Source organism: Filicampus tigris, chromosome 8, assembly GCF_054856515.1.
Source record: "Filicampus tigris isolate MCC_2025a chromosome 8, RoL_Ftig_1.0, whole genome shotgun sequence".
NCBI classification, from domain to species: Eukaryota; Metazoa; Chordata; class Actinopteri; order Syngnathiformes; family Syngnathidae; genus Filicampus; species Filicampus tigris.
This window is the reverse complement of record NC_141224.1, coordinates 15,093,274-15,107,317: the sequence shown is the minus strand read 5'-3', so window position 1 is coordinate 15,107,317 and position 14,044 is coordinate 15,093,274. Positions and strand designations below refer to the sequence as shown.

Below are 14,044 nucleotides of genomic sequence, written 5' to 3'. Positions count from 1 at the left end.
CCAACAAGTACAACAGAGGGTTTTATTAAAAGGTGTTGCATTCAAGTATTGCACATTCAATAATAAATTATTAACCTGTGGAACAATTCATTCTGCACGGCTTATTGGTATTTTATTTATGTGTAATAGGGTTAGAGTAACCAATATGTGGTTATGGATAACTCAAAGATATTGACGAGTACTATGAAAGGTAAGCATTATTAGTTAATTTCCACAGTCTGTTCCTCTACATAAAAAATAAAGTGGTGAGTGTTGTCATCTTGAGTGAGGACCGTTAGGGCCTCCAGTTCATGTCCCTCCTCCACCATCATCACCTGCTCCCCACAAAGCTCCCCATCTGCGTTCACAACCATCAGCTGGTGGTCGCCGACCTCCTCCTCATGCGCCACCTGCAAATGCCACCACGACTCCAAATCAACATCATACATTTCAGGGCCGCAACGCCCTGAGTCACACAGTATAGAATTCACCTGTTCAATCACAGCAACACTGCCGGGAGCCATGGCAACCAAAGATGTGATGGTGTCCTGAGTTTCTGAGCGTAACTCAACAAACTGCTGGAGAATATGATCAGTCCCTGCGCACACAAAATCATAAACTTTTAAAATCCACTTAATTGTTATTTTGCTTGCAGAGTAGTTCTACTATCACCATTGTCTTGTAGCGCAGCTACATGTTCTTCTGTCAACTCCTCTTCTTGCTCCAAAGGGACATATTGGCTCTCTATTGTCTCTTCCACCTGAATATGGATTCACACAGAAAATAGCATCAACTGAAAATATCAACCTTAGTTTTCTCATCTGATCTTAAATGTGTCAAAAACACCATCCTTAATTCATAATGTCTAAGAAGTATTAAAATAATGTGGTTATTACTGTAGTTAACGTTGCTCAAAGTTGTTTGAAATATGTTGGTTACTATCTTTTTTATATGACAGGGGTTAAAGATGAAGTCAACCCAAAATGTTCTTAACAATAATGTTCTACGTTCCTCCACTAGTCTAAACAATGCATTCTGATTAATATTGTGGCAAGATTCACCGATTTTCATCCATCTCAGGGAGCGACCATTTTGTCACTTTCTGTCAACTAAAAATGACATCACAGTTGCTCAGGGCTCAGGTAAAGACCAATCACGGCTCACCTGTTTTCTGAAGTTGACCCATGATTGATTGTTACCCGAGCCCTGAGCAACTGTGATGTCATTTTCGGTCGAAATCAAGTGGCAAAATGGCCGCCCCCTGGGATGGACAAAAACGGCTGGATTTTACTAACTCATATTCCACACACGTAATATTAATCAGAATGCTGTGTTTAGACTAGTGGGTCTACATAAAACATAAGATTGTAAAAATTTTGGGGGGTTTGACTTCCTCTTTAACTATTTTAAAGAGTTCTCAGTATGATGACATGCAGTACTCTGTTTTATACCACAACTGCAATAAACATTGGGTTAAATCAATACCTCTCGCACTGTAACAACTTGAGGACTATCATGGTTGAGTTTGTACCTCCCAGGTGCATTCCTTCTCTTTTGATGCATGCTTCTTCTTCATGTGTCGATTCAGCTCCCATTTGGTGCCATAAACAAAACTACATTCAGGGCATTTGGTTCCTAAACATAGACAGAGACATAATCAACACATTTATTCTCGAAACACTTTTTGTATTGTGTAAAAACTGAACAGAAAAGCATGGATGAAATTTGAGAATGAAGGGAGTCATGATATTTTAAGCTTGTACACTTTAAAAGAAGAGCAATTGGCCACTTAGAGAATGTCAGGAGGTCACAAAGCACATTTCTGCTGAGAGTCCACGATTTAAAAAAAATTGCCTGTCACTGAACGGAAAGTCAGAAACTTCAATTCAAACCTTGTTGTGTGGAATACTCTGCATCTGAGAGACCTTCTCTGACATTTTGATAATCCTGGTCTGGGTGTTTTGTCTTGTAGTGTCGTTTCAGGGGGCCAGATGTGTTGCAGAAGTAGAGGCAGTGAGCACATTGAAATGGCTACAATCAAGCAAAGGAAGTTATGGGTAAAGTACTGTACATGAAATCTGTGTCGAGCAGGAATTGAAAAATCACAGGAAAGTTTTATGTCTGTGGTGCAACATTAAATTAACATTTTTTAATTTTTATGAAAAATAATTAATAGCCATGATGACAGTTGTATGCGGATGTAATAAATGTGGATTTTTTTTTTAATGCCTTAATTTTTGCTCTGTTGCTTCAAGGACCTTGTGGTTGCTGTTTGTTTGAATGGACTTGAATATCCGTGCCATCTTATAAAAGCAGTAGAGCCTTGGTAATCCTTCGTACTGGGGACAACAAATGATTCTAACCTTAAATGTAGCATGCTGCTCCATGTGTCTGACCAAAGGAGCCTTGAAAAATGAACTGAAGTCACACTCTGAGCACTTGAACTGCTTCCCTTGATAAAAAAAAAAAAAAAAAAAAGGGAAAAAAATCAATAAGCGCGTGGCCTCGTTCATCAAACATTCCTGAGAATACATGTTGACCAATGTTAAGCAAAGTATTAAATGAAAGAAAATGTTTGTCTAAGTCAGGCCAAGGATTCACGTTGATAAAGGGCAGGGGCGTCAAATTCATTTTTGTCGCGGGCCGCATCGTAGTTCTGATTTTGCTCGGAGGGCCGTTACGACTTTAAACCTGTGTAAATGTATGCCTTATACACAACTAATTGATGGATCACTAGTTTTGAAATCAGAAGCCAGTAAATAGTTTGTTCAACTATTTTTCACTGGATTTTAATTAAAAGAAGGATTGGTAACAAATGCTTGAAATACCGAATATGTTGTGTTAACAGTGAAGACAATTTAAAAAAAAACATGTCAAGTCAACACATGATTTGTCTTTGCGGGCCACATAAAATGATGTCGCGGGCCCGATCTGGACCCCGGGCCATGTGTTTGACACCTGTGATAAAGAGGAATGTACGACATACCTTGGTCAGTGTGGCTCAGTCTGTGGGTCTTCAACGACACTTTGGATTTAAACGTTTTACCGCAAAGGTCACAGATTTGAGATTTTTCCTTGTTATGTCGGTTCATGTGATTTTTCAAGTTATTCCTGCTGCGGCTCGCATAGTCACAAATATTGCAGACAAATGGTTTCACACCTGCAAAGGAAATGAAATTTACATTTGCGTGCAAACAAACTAAAACAAGTCAGAATGCAAGGATTTGTCTGGCCCATTGCAAATTACATCCACAAAAATAAATTGCACACACTGGAAGTAATTAAAATAATAGCTCTCTTTAAAGTGTCAGAAACCAAGCATTAACTTTGAAAAAGGAAGAATTCTTGATATTTGACCACACAAAAGTGTATTTTCAGGAGAATACAGTGATATTTTACATGTTTTATTGATCAGATTTGTCCTTGTGATTTCACGATTTCACGAGTCAATCGGTTTATTGATGTCAAAGGTAGAGAGACGTCTTACCTTGGTGGGCCCAGATGTGCTGCTGAAATTCATTGCTGTTCTTGAGGTAGTAGGAGTCGCAGTATGGGCACTTCTCTGCTCGCTTCACCATCTGCCCTTTAACTGGTAATGTATCTGCTCAAAACACAATCAAACAACGCTCCAATAAGTCCAGTCCAGTGATCCAGTAAAGTCCAATATTTAGAATGCAGCACTGGCAAGTCTACAGATGTTACAGCATAGTACAGTAGCAACAACTTCAATTATTTCAAATTACATTTTGCAACTGGAAATATTTCTTTTGACTTAAAACTGTCCATGGATTATGAATCTGTGTTGATATATTTTTGTGTCTTTTACCAGGGTGGGATATTCGGATGTGTCGTTTTAGTCTGTGCTCTGGATAGCTTTGATTGCAGATGGGACAGGGTGCACTCTTCCTCTGCAATCAAAGCAAAAACAGTGACATATAATAAATAAATAAAAAAAAAGATACCAGGAAATTAAATACTAATTTAATTGTAAAATGACAAACAAGGCTTCATTCGTGTGAGAGTTCCAAAATAAAATGTCAATACCTCAATGAAAGTTACTTTCTATTCAGTTGTATACACCCTAAATGCCTCAAATTTGCAAATAATGATTCCACTGCAGGAAAAACAAGCAAACATAAAAATAACTTCAGGCATATAATCAGAGCGTTACATGTGAACGTGTCCCCTAATATCTGGCAGTAACGGGATCCGGGATCTACTGGCAATATGTAGCTGGATGCTTTGTTACCTCTTGTTGATGAGTCCTTTGATGGGCTTGTAGTTTGTATTTGTCAGGTGTGGTGTATTTACATCCCGGACTAGAACATGGCAGCTGCAAGCCGCTGTGTTTCTGAATCAGGTGCCTCTTTAAAGAGCTTTTGGTGATGGACGAGTAGTTACACTTTGAGCAGTAGTGCAGGTGCTCCTTGGTGTGTGTGCGCACATGGGCGTTATAGTGGACTTTGTACCAGAACAGTTTCCCTACGGGGAACACAAAAGCAATTTCGACCATTACAACAATTTACCGAGATGGATTACAAGAATTGTATCATAATTCCTACATTCAAAAAGACAACAAAAAATGCAGGGTTGTAAATGATCATGGTCGTCATAGAACATCAGGATTCCTTCCATATATGTATGTGGTGAATGAACCTTACATACGGTATGTGTGACAATAACAAAGCTAAACTGGCCCCCGCAATTGTGACTCAATAAAATATTGCTCACGTCTCACTCTGTGCTTCTTTTTCACGCTTTTGTGTAGCACACTGCTGCTGTGAAACACAATCAGAAGTGTTTTAATTTAACAATAGGGGAACTAACGTATATTTTAATAAAGCTGGTCAACACATTTTTACAATTTTATGTTAATCAAAAATGCAAGTAAACTTTTCAAGATGATTTTTTTGGGGTGCTGATTCCAAAGCTGACCTTGTTTTTTCTCTATCACATCAGGTTTTAATAATAATAATATATTTACTTATATTTATGAATGAATGTCTAGGTTCAGCAGCAACAGGAGATGTTTTTTTTTCCGGAAATGGCATAGCTACAAATTACAATGATGGTAAAAAACTGTTGTCAATCCGAGTGGAGGTTTATCATGGTTAATCAGGGTTCGAGTAGAATTTCTGCTGCAGATCAAAGCAGGAGGTGGTTGCCTCATCTCACCACAGTATTGACACTCCAGGTCTCCATACATTTTCCTAATTCGCTGGAAAGTCTCCATATCAAGAAGAGTCTTGGGAAGTGATGACAACACCTGCTGGAATGCACTCTGTTGGAAGTCCTGGAAGATACAAGTGATGTAGTTCACCAATTGTAGTCTATGAAATTTAAGTAATGTGGAAAATAGTGTCACATAAAACCAAGTAATAGAAATGTACCTTCTCTGATTGTGTAGTTTGGATGTTTTCCCCTGAAGGCGCTGAAGGCACATGAATGTGTGGGCTAAGATTGGTCACTTGAGTGTTTATGGCGCATACGTTATCAGCAGCCAACTGATTGTTTGGGTTCATGGCCGTGTCTTCCGAGTACGGAGTGTGTCCTTGCTGATTGGTATGTACAGAATGTCTGCGTGTGTGTGTCGTTGTCGAGGACTCAACACACACGTCCTTCTGCGCCTCCAGGGCAGTTTTGCTTTCCAGTTTTTGAGTACATCCTACACTTGTCCACTCTGCTTCCACATTTTCACCCTGAGATTCAATGTCCTGCTTTTCTTGCTGCGCGATTTTCAGCGCTGCCGCTTCCTGTGAATCACCTCCACCATCCCTCCACTCCTCAACACCTTTGCCAGCTCTTATCACCTCTTCCCTGCTCTCATCTCCCGCCTCTGTGCACACCTCCATGTTTGAACGTCCCTCTTTGCCCTCTCCTTCTTCACCAACCGACAAGACTTCTCCCCCGTTCATCAGGTAGAAGCTGTTTTGAATGGACTCTGTGAATGCCTGCTCTTGCTCCAGCTCAGGGTGATCCCCTGCGAGGTGACTCTTGAGTCTCTGACTGCTGACAAACTTCCTCTCACACGCGCAGCACACGTACAAGAAGGGGTGCTTCCTGACGTGAGCGGCGAGGGTGGCGAGGCTGGTTCTGGCGTGGTCACAGAGCAAGCAGGCGAAGGGCCGCTGAGGCCCGTGGACCAGTAAGTGGCGCTCGCGTTCCGTCTGGTTCTTAAAGCAGCGGCTGCAGGTGGGACAGTGGTAGAGGAGTTGTCTGAGACCCTGACGAGTTTTCAGCCTGGACAAATAGATTAAACAGGTTAGCTGTGGCTATAATGAATGATGTGGAATATTGACATGGTGTATATAAAACCTCAGTTGTTGGTAGCTCTTGTGGATGAGCGGGTCGCTTAAATTATGGCTCTTTTCGATATGTTTGATCAAGTTCTTCACATCGGAGTACTTCTTTTGACAGAAGCTGCAATGCTGCTTCACCTTCAAGTGAACTCGTTCAATGTGGACCTAAAAGTAAAACAGCAGCGTCACATTTGTACGTTTATACTGTATATATTGTGACGCCCATGTGGAGAGTAACACCCGGGCTATTGCAGCTGCTAACTTCTGCTTTTGTCTGAGGTGCTGTGTCATCAGTGACAATCAGAAAAATGCAGAACACCTGGCTGACCACTCCACTCCACCCCAGTTTCTTTGGTTGTTATTTTCTGTTGTGCCTGCCTTCAGTTATATTAAATTACTTCGATTTGTTTTCAAAAGCGGTGTCCTCCTATTGGGCGGCACGGTGGTCGACTGGTTAGCACGTCCGCCTCACAATTGAGGGGTCGTGGGTTCGATCCCGGCTCCGGCCTCCCTGTGTGGGGTTTGCATTTTCTCCCCGTGCCTGCGTGGGTTTTCTCCGGGTACTCCGGTTTCCTCCCACATTCCAAAAACATGCATGGTAAGTTGATTGTACTCTCTAAATTGCCCCTAGGTGTGATTGTGAGTGCGGATGTTTGTCTCTGTGTGCCCTGCGATTGGCTGGCAACCAATTCAGGGTGTCTCCCGCCTGCTGCCCGAAGACAGCTGGGATAGGCTCCAGCACGCCCGCGACCCATGTGAGGATAAGTGGATTGGATAATGGATGCATGGATTGATGTCCTCCTATTGTTTGTCATGACCATCGAGCCAGGTTATGACAATATACTGATATAGTGCTTAGAAAAACTTTGAAAATCTGCTGCCACTGATGCATCATACTACAGCACTTTATGGGGACTCAGTAAAAATCTGACTACCGTAAAATATCGATATTAATCCATGTTCTACGGTAGTGGTCCCAACCACCGGGCCACAGTGGCCGCACAGATGAAAGAAAGAAAAAACTTGCAGCACTTCCAATTTAATTATTATCCGAGGCTGAAAAATATTTTATTTTGAAAAGTGGCCGAATTCCCTCCGTTACATCCGTCGATGACTGACTCTTGAAGTATGTCAAGATACAAATTGCCTTGGTCACATAATGTTAATATTAAACACAAAAGATAGCAAATTAGAGTTTAAAAAAATGTGTTAACGTATTTAGAAAGTTTCTTTGCAATGGGGAAAGCCAAGTGAGGATTAAACACAAGAAACTACTGCATGCCCAAGAAGAAAAATAAAGTTGCATTTCACAGACAATACCAGGAGGCCTACATGAAATATAACTTATGGATTTATCGCGACAGGTTATTCCCACACACCAAGCCCGCCAACAAATGTAAGTGTCTTGAGAGCATTATACTTGGTGGCAAACCACATTGCTAAGGCTAAAACGTCATTCAACATTGAGCATTGTTGGAAAAAAAACTGTGGATTTGCGTGTCTTGTGTATTGTTGCGTGTATTGTTGTTTGAGCACAAATATTGAATCAGACCTTGAGGTGTCCTGGGTTGAGGCATTTGAAGGGACACTGTTGGCAACTGAATTTCTCTCCAGTGTGCTTCCTCAGGTGAACATTCAGGTTGGCTTCAGACAAAAAAAAGGGGGAAAATGTACTGAATAAATAACAGGAATTGATTTGTTCAATGTTTTTTTTCCTAATTGAAAGTGGGAATTCAATACAATGATTGCATTTTCTGTATAGGACAAATATACATAAGGTATATTGAGGTTCTTTGTAGTAGGAGAAAAAAAGAGGGGTTGATTTACCTTTGATGGCAGACGCATAGTCACAGTGTGGACACTTGAACGGTTTCTCTTGGGTGTGCGTCCTGAGGTGGGACATCAGCGAGTGTCGAAACTTAAAGATTTTATTACAGACCTCGCAGCCAAAGACCTTCAGTTGGCTTGGAAGTACACTGAGGAAAGACAAACGTGCATTATCATGTTGACCACCACTGTTGTGTCAAACAACAAATTGACGTTTATGCTGCTATTTCTCTTTTGTTAATCTATTCATGAATGTAACTGTAAACTTATGTACGATAATAGAAGTTTACATGGACAAATGTATTGGGACACCTTGACACGAAAACCTGAGTTGTGCATTAACGCTCATCAGTGACCAAATCCATATTCAAGTGGAATTATATCCCAACTTATCATTGATTCATTAAATCATTCACTTAAGAGTGGTAAAACATTATGTCTTGAAACATGTCCATACATTATACGAGCAGTAACGTTGACTTACAAATTCAGTAATGGATGTTAAAATATAAATAATACATGCAAATAAATATACAGGTTCACAGTACTTTGGAATATCTTGCTTGATTGAATATTCCTGGAAGCCTTTTGCTGGTGTTGTTTCTGTATTGTCAGAACTACAGTTGGAGTAGAGTAGAAAATGTCAAATGCTGCATGTAACTTTTTCATACTTCCACTTTAAAGCCATTTCTCTTATGTTGGCAGATATATTGTGTGATTCAGTACCTTGGGCCCTGCTCTGCTTTGGAGTCTTCAACACTGGTTGCAGACTGACTTGCAATGTCTGCTGGCTCACCCTGAGAGACTGCTGTGACCTGGATGTCCCCAATAAAATAATGAATGCCCATACTTGTATGAGGCACAGCCATAGAATGAAATATGATGGTACATATTGTTTTTCTTCTTGTTGTTTTTCTTTATAGCTTTACGAATATAATTATATTTCCATCATTACACACTGTCGGCTTGAGTTTTTCTCATTTTCCCAACAGCTGTTAAATAGTCATTAGTCTGAACGCAATACTAAAAGTCAAGTATGCTGCAGTAATAAAAAAGCAACAGGTAAATTTAAAAAAGCAAACCAAAAAAGTACAATTCAAATGTAATGAAGAGAGTCATAACAGTTCAAAGATTGTGCACATAGTGATAAGAAATATAAAATAATAATACAACTTAACTTCTCTGGAATCGGGTGAGTTATAAAGCCAGCCCGTATGGCATGTGGAAGGAAACATTTCCTCATGTAGTGGTGGGAGATACATACAGTACAAAATCAGACTCACGTGAGACTCATCCAGAACGTGTACATGCTCCAAATCTGAAAAGATGTTCTCTACTGGAATCATTTTAACAACACCTGTGGTATTAAGAGTTTACAAAATTAAAAGGGTGCTCCCACCCACATTGCTAGAAATAAAAGAGCAATTCAAAACACAAGACTGACCTGGGAGGGATTCGTCTTCAGTGAGAAAAACATTGACAACACTTTTTTTGTTTCCTGTTGCAAGTCCATCTTCTTTGGAGGTGAGACTTTCCCCATTAGAAAGCATTTGACTTTTATTGTTGCACTGAAAATTCCTCATTCCTACACACAGAGAACAAGACTAGGCCGTGATTTAACATGACTACAATTTGAAAAATACTCTTCCTAAAGGAGTGTTTACCCTTTCTTCTCTTCATCCCTAATCTTTTAGGGGTTTCTTCCTTTTGTTTGTTATCTGGTCCTAGAGGGTCCAAATTTTCGGAATCCTCAGGACCTCTGCAAATGCTTCCTGAAAGACAGCAAATTATAAGTGTGACTTAATTTTTTTTTTTTTTTTCTTACAGTAGTAAGAAATAATTCTCTGCATGATTGCCTTGGCCTTACACCGAATGCTGCTTGGATGTGACATTTTAAAATTTTAAGTGACGCTATTTCATTATTTTTTTTCCTTACCTGTGTCATCATCCTCATCTTCCTCTTCCTCATATTGTGCTTTCAGGCAGATGTGTTTGACGATCTGCCGTCTGTTGCTGAACAAACGATGGCAGTCTTTGCATTTCAGCCCAGATATCCTGTCTTCATTATCTAGCAGAGGGATAAAAACATCGGAATTGGCACAGGCATACATTACTTTCTATACTATCCATCTTGCCATTTAGTGCGTTACCTTGTTTGTCTACTTGATCTTTCTGCCCATCTTGTGTTTGTACTTTGTCTTCTGGAGACTGTTTGGAGTCTTCTCTGCCATCCCTCCGACCTGTGAGAGCTTTGTTGGTGGAGCCTTTCGGTCGTCCTCGTTTTCGCTTTACTGAGCTCTCTGTGCAGAACACATAAAATTAAGCCCCAAATTATTCATGGTCAAATTTAAGTTAAATTTAAGAGAATTTTTATTTGGTAAATTGGTATCTTTTAGCTACAAATAGCACAAAGAAATGGCAAAAGACTCTTAGTCACACACATGTTAAAAGCTTTAATATTATCATTATTATTTATTTATTCTTTTTTCTTCAAATATTTGTATTCATATACAGTTATATAAAGGGCAGGCATACTGTATCTAACGATCTAAATGATTGATTTGAATGTTCTAGAATAGACTAGAATCAAAGAGAGCACTTTCTCAATACTTATCTTGGATTTTCAGTAGTAAAAAAAGTAGTAAAAGTAAATTAGAAAAAAGGAAAATGTGAATATTTTTCATTTAAATCCCAGACACAGCTTCTTAAAGTCATTTCCAACTTTCTTGTAGCTCCAGCCATAAACAAAATGTGAATAACATTTATTGCCAAGAACGTACCACACAAACAAGAATTTGCCTTGATACTTTGCCTTGGAAGGTTTACTCGGTTTGGCAAGGGTGTGTATAATTTTAATTTTATAACTAACTGCTGAAATTGGTTTGATATTTTGACTAATAAATGACACCCTGCAGACAATGTAACTAAACCACTCCTAATATCAGCCAGGAATATTGCACAGCAAGGAATTCTACAATATGAATATTAAGTGGTACCACTCATTTGCTCATTTTAATCATTGGTTTCAGAGTAAAACTAAAAGGCAGTTCAATTGGGATCATGTTTATTTGGTATTTGTTATTACGGAAAATGTCAATGTTTAATGTTTAACATCAGCCTGATCTGACCTGCTAGAGTGTCCAAGGGCACTCCTGCAAGAGGCTTTAGTGCAACAATGATGTCTTCATAAGGCTCCTGAAGCGTATGCAGCTGGGAGCAATGGTCAAGTAGCAGTGAGTGACTGGGAGAGAACTGGTTGCAGAGCCGACACATGAACACAGAACCAGCTGGGGGACAGAAAGAATGGGATTTGAAGACAGATACAGGTAGAATTGACTTTCCAGCCATTCTTTGTCTACACCACTGGTACTTATTTGGGTTGCAGGTAGTGTTTCCAGCTATCCCAGCTGACTTTAGGAGTACACCAGCCAAATCCAAGGCAAACAAGCATTCATTTACACTCAGATTCACATTTATCGGCAAGTTAGAGTCTAACATGCATGTTCTTGGAATGCTGGAGAAAATCCAGAGGACCTATGGAAAACCCACACAAGCACAGGGGAAAAGTGCAAGCTCCACACAGCAAAGCGAGAGCTGATATTCAAACCCCAAACTATTACTGATTCTGAATTCCACCCATCCATTATCTGAACCGCTTATCCACACGAGGGTCGCGGGCGTGCTGGAGCCTATCCCACCTGACTTGGTTCAGTAGGCGGGTTACACGCTAATCGCAGGGCACACATAGACAAACAACCACCAAACTCACAATTACACTTATGGGATAACCCACCATGCATGTTTTTGGAATGTGCGAGGAAGAGTACTCAGAGATAACCCACGCAGGCACAGGAAAAACATGCAAACTACACACAGGAAGGCCGGAGGACGGATTAGAACCCAAGACCTCTGCTCTGTAAGGCAGATGTGCTGACCAGCTGTACACTGCTGCCCATGATTCTGAACTATGACTGTTATTTGGTGGAAGTTTCAGACTACACTGCTCATGTCATACACTGTTACAATCCCATTGGAAATGTTTTATTGGTATAAAAGAATCCATGAAGTCTTACAGTACAACCTTACAACAAATAATACAAGGGCAGTATATTATATGAACTAAGCACATTTTAATTTAGATTTGGATTATTGAAATACATTTTAAAACTAGCTTGCAATTAGTTCATCAAGGCAAAATGGACAAAACAACTGAGTGTTTCACGTGAATGTATGCCTCATTCTTCCTGAAAAGTTACAGGTGAAACACAAACAAACAGGTGCAGTGGAAGTTGTCCCATGTGTTTTTTTTTTTGTGAGGTGACCCTCATATTTCATTTTGTTAGACTTACAGTTCAGCAACTATCACCACTGTGCCTTTGAATTACATCCAGTGTTTGTTTTTGTATTTCTGTTTTAGATTTACTCTAAAGGAGAATTTCCCTCTAGCCCACAATAATCGGTGATCTCCATTCGGATTTCATGGACATCGTTTAAATGTTCAAAATGTCAATTCAGTGACGCTTTTAGTGCTTGTGAAAGCCAAGTGGTGTTCCTCCATTCATAACTTGAGCTCAACAGCAGCAGTCAGCGTGCACAAAATAGAGGTTACCTACAGCGGTATTGTGATGTATGCTGGAATGATTCCCCCATGGAACTAAGAGTTTAGGGATGTGTTGGTACACGATTTTTTTAAATTTATTTTTTGTGGTTGCAACGTCCGTTTAGTTAGTGGTTTTCCCTTAAGAGATGTTCGGTCGTCTATTGTGATACACCTCCTGCGTCTCCTTTCCTTCGGCACCACCTTATCTTAATAAAGCAATCAACCACTTTAAACCGTGAAATTTAATGAGACGTCTCTATAACCCACTTGTGCTTTTGCAAAAATCGTGGTTGCCATTGAACCAGCGGAAAGATAGGTAGACTCATTGTTTGTAAAAAGCGGACTCTTCTCTGCCATCAAGTGCCATCAATCACTGGCTATCACGCGCCGCCAAACGACGACAGTTGCGGTGTCTCAAAACTTGCAAACTTAGTGAGCTAATAGAGCATTCAACGTGTATGAAGCGAGGGGGAATGAGCAAGCCATGCGAAATATTCGCGTGTACCGAACAAGCTTTCAATAAACAGCGACCATTGATTAACACACATTTGTTTACGTCGACTCGGCCTAAGAGTAAGCACCGACTAACATATTCGACGTAAAGCTAACGTAAATACATACCTGTTAGTTCCATTTTCTTTGACGTCTTCGAAGAAAAATGTAGCAATTTATTAACCAGTATAACGCACAAACAAAATGGGTATTATTCCAAAAATAGAATTTAGTGTCTGATTTTTACTTTGAATATAATAAATTTCTGACGAATGTGTGAAACATGTCCTCCTATCCAGCGGAAGGAGATTGAGCTTGTTGCTCCTTAAACCTATAGCGCCTCCTTGTTAGAGGAGGACTACACTGCTGTTTGGTCCAAAATCTGCAATTGGGTACGCGCATACCGTTCTCAAAATCTGTGCGAATCTAGTTAATTCAACCCCACTAACGTTTTCATAAGAAATGCGACGCGAATATTCAAAATGTGAAGTGTTGCATATGACAATAAATAATGAGAATGAAAATTTGTTTTGCCAGTGTTTTTCTGTCTTTTCCACCTCTAATTTGAGTGGTAAAATCATTAAAATATTTTAATAGACAGTACTGTAGTAACATCCATCCATTCTGTACCGTTAAACACCCCTAGGGTTGTGGATGTAAATAATTAAATCACAGATCATAGGACCAAATTATAGTGATAGGGGACTGAGGGCTGTTTGTGTATTATGTTCACAACTGCTGCATGACAGTTCCAAGGCGCTCAACGTCCTTTGTTTATTTTTAAAGAGTCAATAATTTTTGGATAATATTACTTAATGGTAGACAATTGTCACTTTAACTGAACACA

General features: G+C 39.8%; 1 protein-coding gene across 3 annotated transcripts; it reads right to left on the bottom strand.

Moving 5' to 3' along the window:
- Positions 1 to 8: 8 nt before the first annotated feature.
- On the bottom strand, positions 9 to 13,536 carry zfat (zinc finger and AT hook domain containing). 3 transcript variants are annotated; one of them, XM_086038936.1, is made up of 24 exons: positions 13,327 to 13,536; positions 11,234 to 11,392; positions 10,256 to 10,405; positions 10,042 to 10,173; positions 9,770 to 9,877; positions 9,550 to 9,690; positions 9,389 to 9,462; positions 8,832 to 8,920; positions 8,654 to 8,722; positions 8,106 to 8,254; positions 7,831 to 7,922; positions 6,295 to 6,443; positions 5,370 to 6,219; positions 5,155 to 5,272; positions 4,229 to 4,461; positions 3,806 to 3,887; positions 3,467 to 3,580; positions 2,966 to 3,139; positions 2,343 to 2,431; positions 1,872 to 2,010; positions 1,511 to 1,614; positions 652 to 739; positions 471 to 577; positions 9 to 389 (listed from the first exon to the last, which is right to left on the bottom strand). In XM_086038936.1, the coding sequence occupies exons 1-24, from the start codon at positions 13,337 to 13,339 to the stop codon at positions 201 to 203; spliced, it is 3,612 nt and encodes a 1,203-aa protein (XP_085895062.1). In that variant the 5' UTR covers positions 13,340 to 13,536; the 3' UTR covers positions 9 to 200. The 3 variants fall into 3 exon arrangements, with proteins under 3 accessions (XP_085895062.1, XP_085895061.1, XP_085895063.1); XM_086038935.1 differs by lacking the exon at positions 13,327 to 13,536 and adding an exon at positions 12,719 to 13,247; XM_086038937.1 differs by lacking the exon at positions 11,234 to 11,392.
- Positions 13,537 to 14,044: the final 508 nt, after the last annotated feature.